Source organism: Protobothrops mucrosquamatus, unplaced genomic scaffold, assembly GCF_001527695.2.
Source record: "Protobothrops mucrosquamatus isolate PMUCROS unplaced genomic scaffold, P.Mucros_1.0 scaffold492, whole genome shotgun sequence".
NCBI classification, from domain to species: Eukaryota; Metazoa; Chordata; class Lepidosauria; order Squamata; family Viperidae; genus Protobothrops; species Protobothrops mucrosquamatus.
Window position 1 is genome coordinate 152,193 of NW_015386810.1, and position 1,783 is coordinate 153,975.

General features: G+C 40.2%; 1 protein-coding gene across 1 annotated transcript in view; it reads right to left on the bottom strand.

The window, feature by feature from the left end:
- Positions 1-421: 421 nt before the first annotated feature.
- Positions 422-1,783, bottom strand: part of NCKAP1L (NCK associated protein 1 like) — a 79,304-nt gene continuing 77,942 nt past the window's right edge. The window contains exon 31 of the mRNA XM_015816764.1: positions 422-1,478. Within this exon, the coding sequence (XP_015672250.1) occupies positions 1,353-1,478 (126 nt within the window). The 3' untranslated portion in view covers positions 422-1,352. The remainder of the gene's footprint in view (positions 1,479-1,783) is intronic.

Genomic DNA, 1,783 nt, shown 5'->3' on the forward strand with positions numbered 1-1,783 from the left:
CTCTTTCTCCCTGGAGAGAAGATTCCTTTGGGGACATGCTGGAATGGACAGATGGGATGCAGTTTTCCTCAGGGTCCACAACTCCCTGTTCCCTCTCCTTTCAGCAAAGTGGCAAAAATTTCCATGGGTCAGCCAAGGAGGAGGAGGAGGAGGAGTGATTTATTACACTCCCTGCCAGCTTCCCACAAGTCAGTGGGGAAGCCGGCATGAAATTGGAAGTTTACCCTCCCACTCTTTTTTCCCTGCCTGTATTCATCCTGTTTCTCTGTTTAAATAAGGAAATATTTCCAAAAGGTTGCCGTGTGTGGTTGTGTGTTCATTTCAATGAATTTTCATGTTACACAGAACAAATGTTGTTTCTTTTTTCATTCTCAGAATCATGTGAGAAGAAAGAGACCAAGAAATTTGAGGGTTTCCAAGTTTATTATTATCCAAAGTTATCAAGCATGACTAAAGGATCATTAAGATTCCTGCCATCCTTCTGTTGTGGCTTTTAGATTAGTTTTGTGTGATCCAGCTATGATGGTTTGTTAAAAAAAAAAACCATTAGCAAGTGTAAACCTAAGTCATTACACCCTATCATCAGTTCAGTCTAAATGCTTCGGGCTCCAGCTTCTATCTCAAGCCAGTGCATTAATTGTCATTCAGGCTGGGAAGGACATAAGGGGTAGATAGTATAAGGAATGTCTTCCTTTTTTCTCGTTTACAATTCCCATGATTGTTTTCAAATAAAACAAAAACAAAAAGAACAATCAAGCTGATTAAATTTTCTGACACATACTCAGAATACAAGATTCTAGGCTGTTGCTTTCCTCAGGAGTGATTATTGTAATAATTGATAGCTTTATTTGCAGACTATACTCTTTTACAAAAATTGGTGCCTACCCTAGCTTACAACCTAAACTACAGAAATTATAATTGGTGGACTGAAATAATTAATGTGTGTGGAAAAATATTTAGACTTATTTTTTTTCTACAGGTGACTGGAATGACCATTTTGGGGTTTATTTGAGGGCTGGTCAGTCCAAGCAGGCATTTTTAAAAGGCCACAAAAGCTGCAACTGGTAAAACGTAGCACATTCTACCAATAAGTATCCAAAAAAACTTTGATGCCCACCACCAAATGGTTATACAATTTAGACTAGTAATAATACTGGCCAAAACAAAGGCCATCAAATGTTAGCTAGGCACTCAAGAAGCTGGGGTTGGTTCTCCTTAGACAATAAAGTGAAGGGTCAAAGAGATAACTTGGCCAAAACATCTATCCTTCCTCTCCACTCCTGCCAAATATTCTGCATTTATGCGCCGGCAAGCAACTGCAATCTGGGTAGATGACCAGAAGACAAGACTTTTCAATGTGCAGAGAGACGACTCAAAAATGAATTTCGGGAGATTTCACGGTAAGCATTTCGCAGCAGCACATACGGGAAGCAGGTCTCCAGCATATCAACGGTCAAGAAGGATGATTCTTCCACAAGCTGAAAGAGATATATAAAATCAGAAGTAAAGCAGAGAAATAATTTACTGGGTTACCTAAAATTGCCACCTGATTAACAGGTCAGAATCAAGCATCCTGCCTAATAAAATATCCAGATTCTATTCTGGACTCTGGAAGGAGCCATGCTATCCCTTGTGTATATGGAGATTCTCAAACATCTAGGTCGGGGTAGTCAACCTTGGCTCTTTTATGACTCGTGGACTTCAACTCCCAGAATTCCTGGCACAGCTGGCTCAGGAATTCGGGGAGTTGAAGTCCACGAGTCATAAAAGAGCCAAGGTTGAC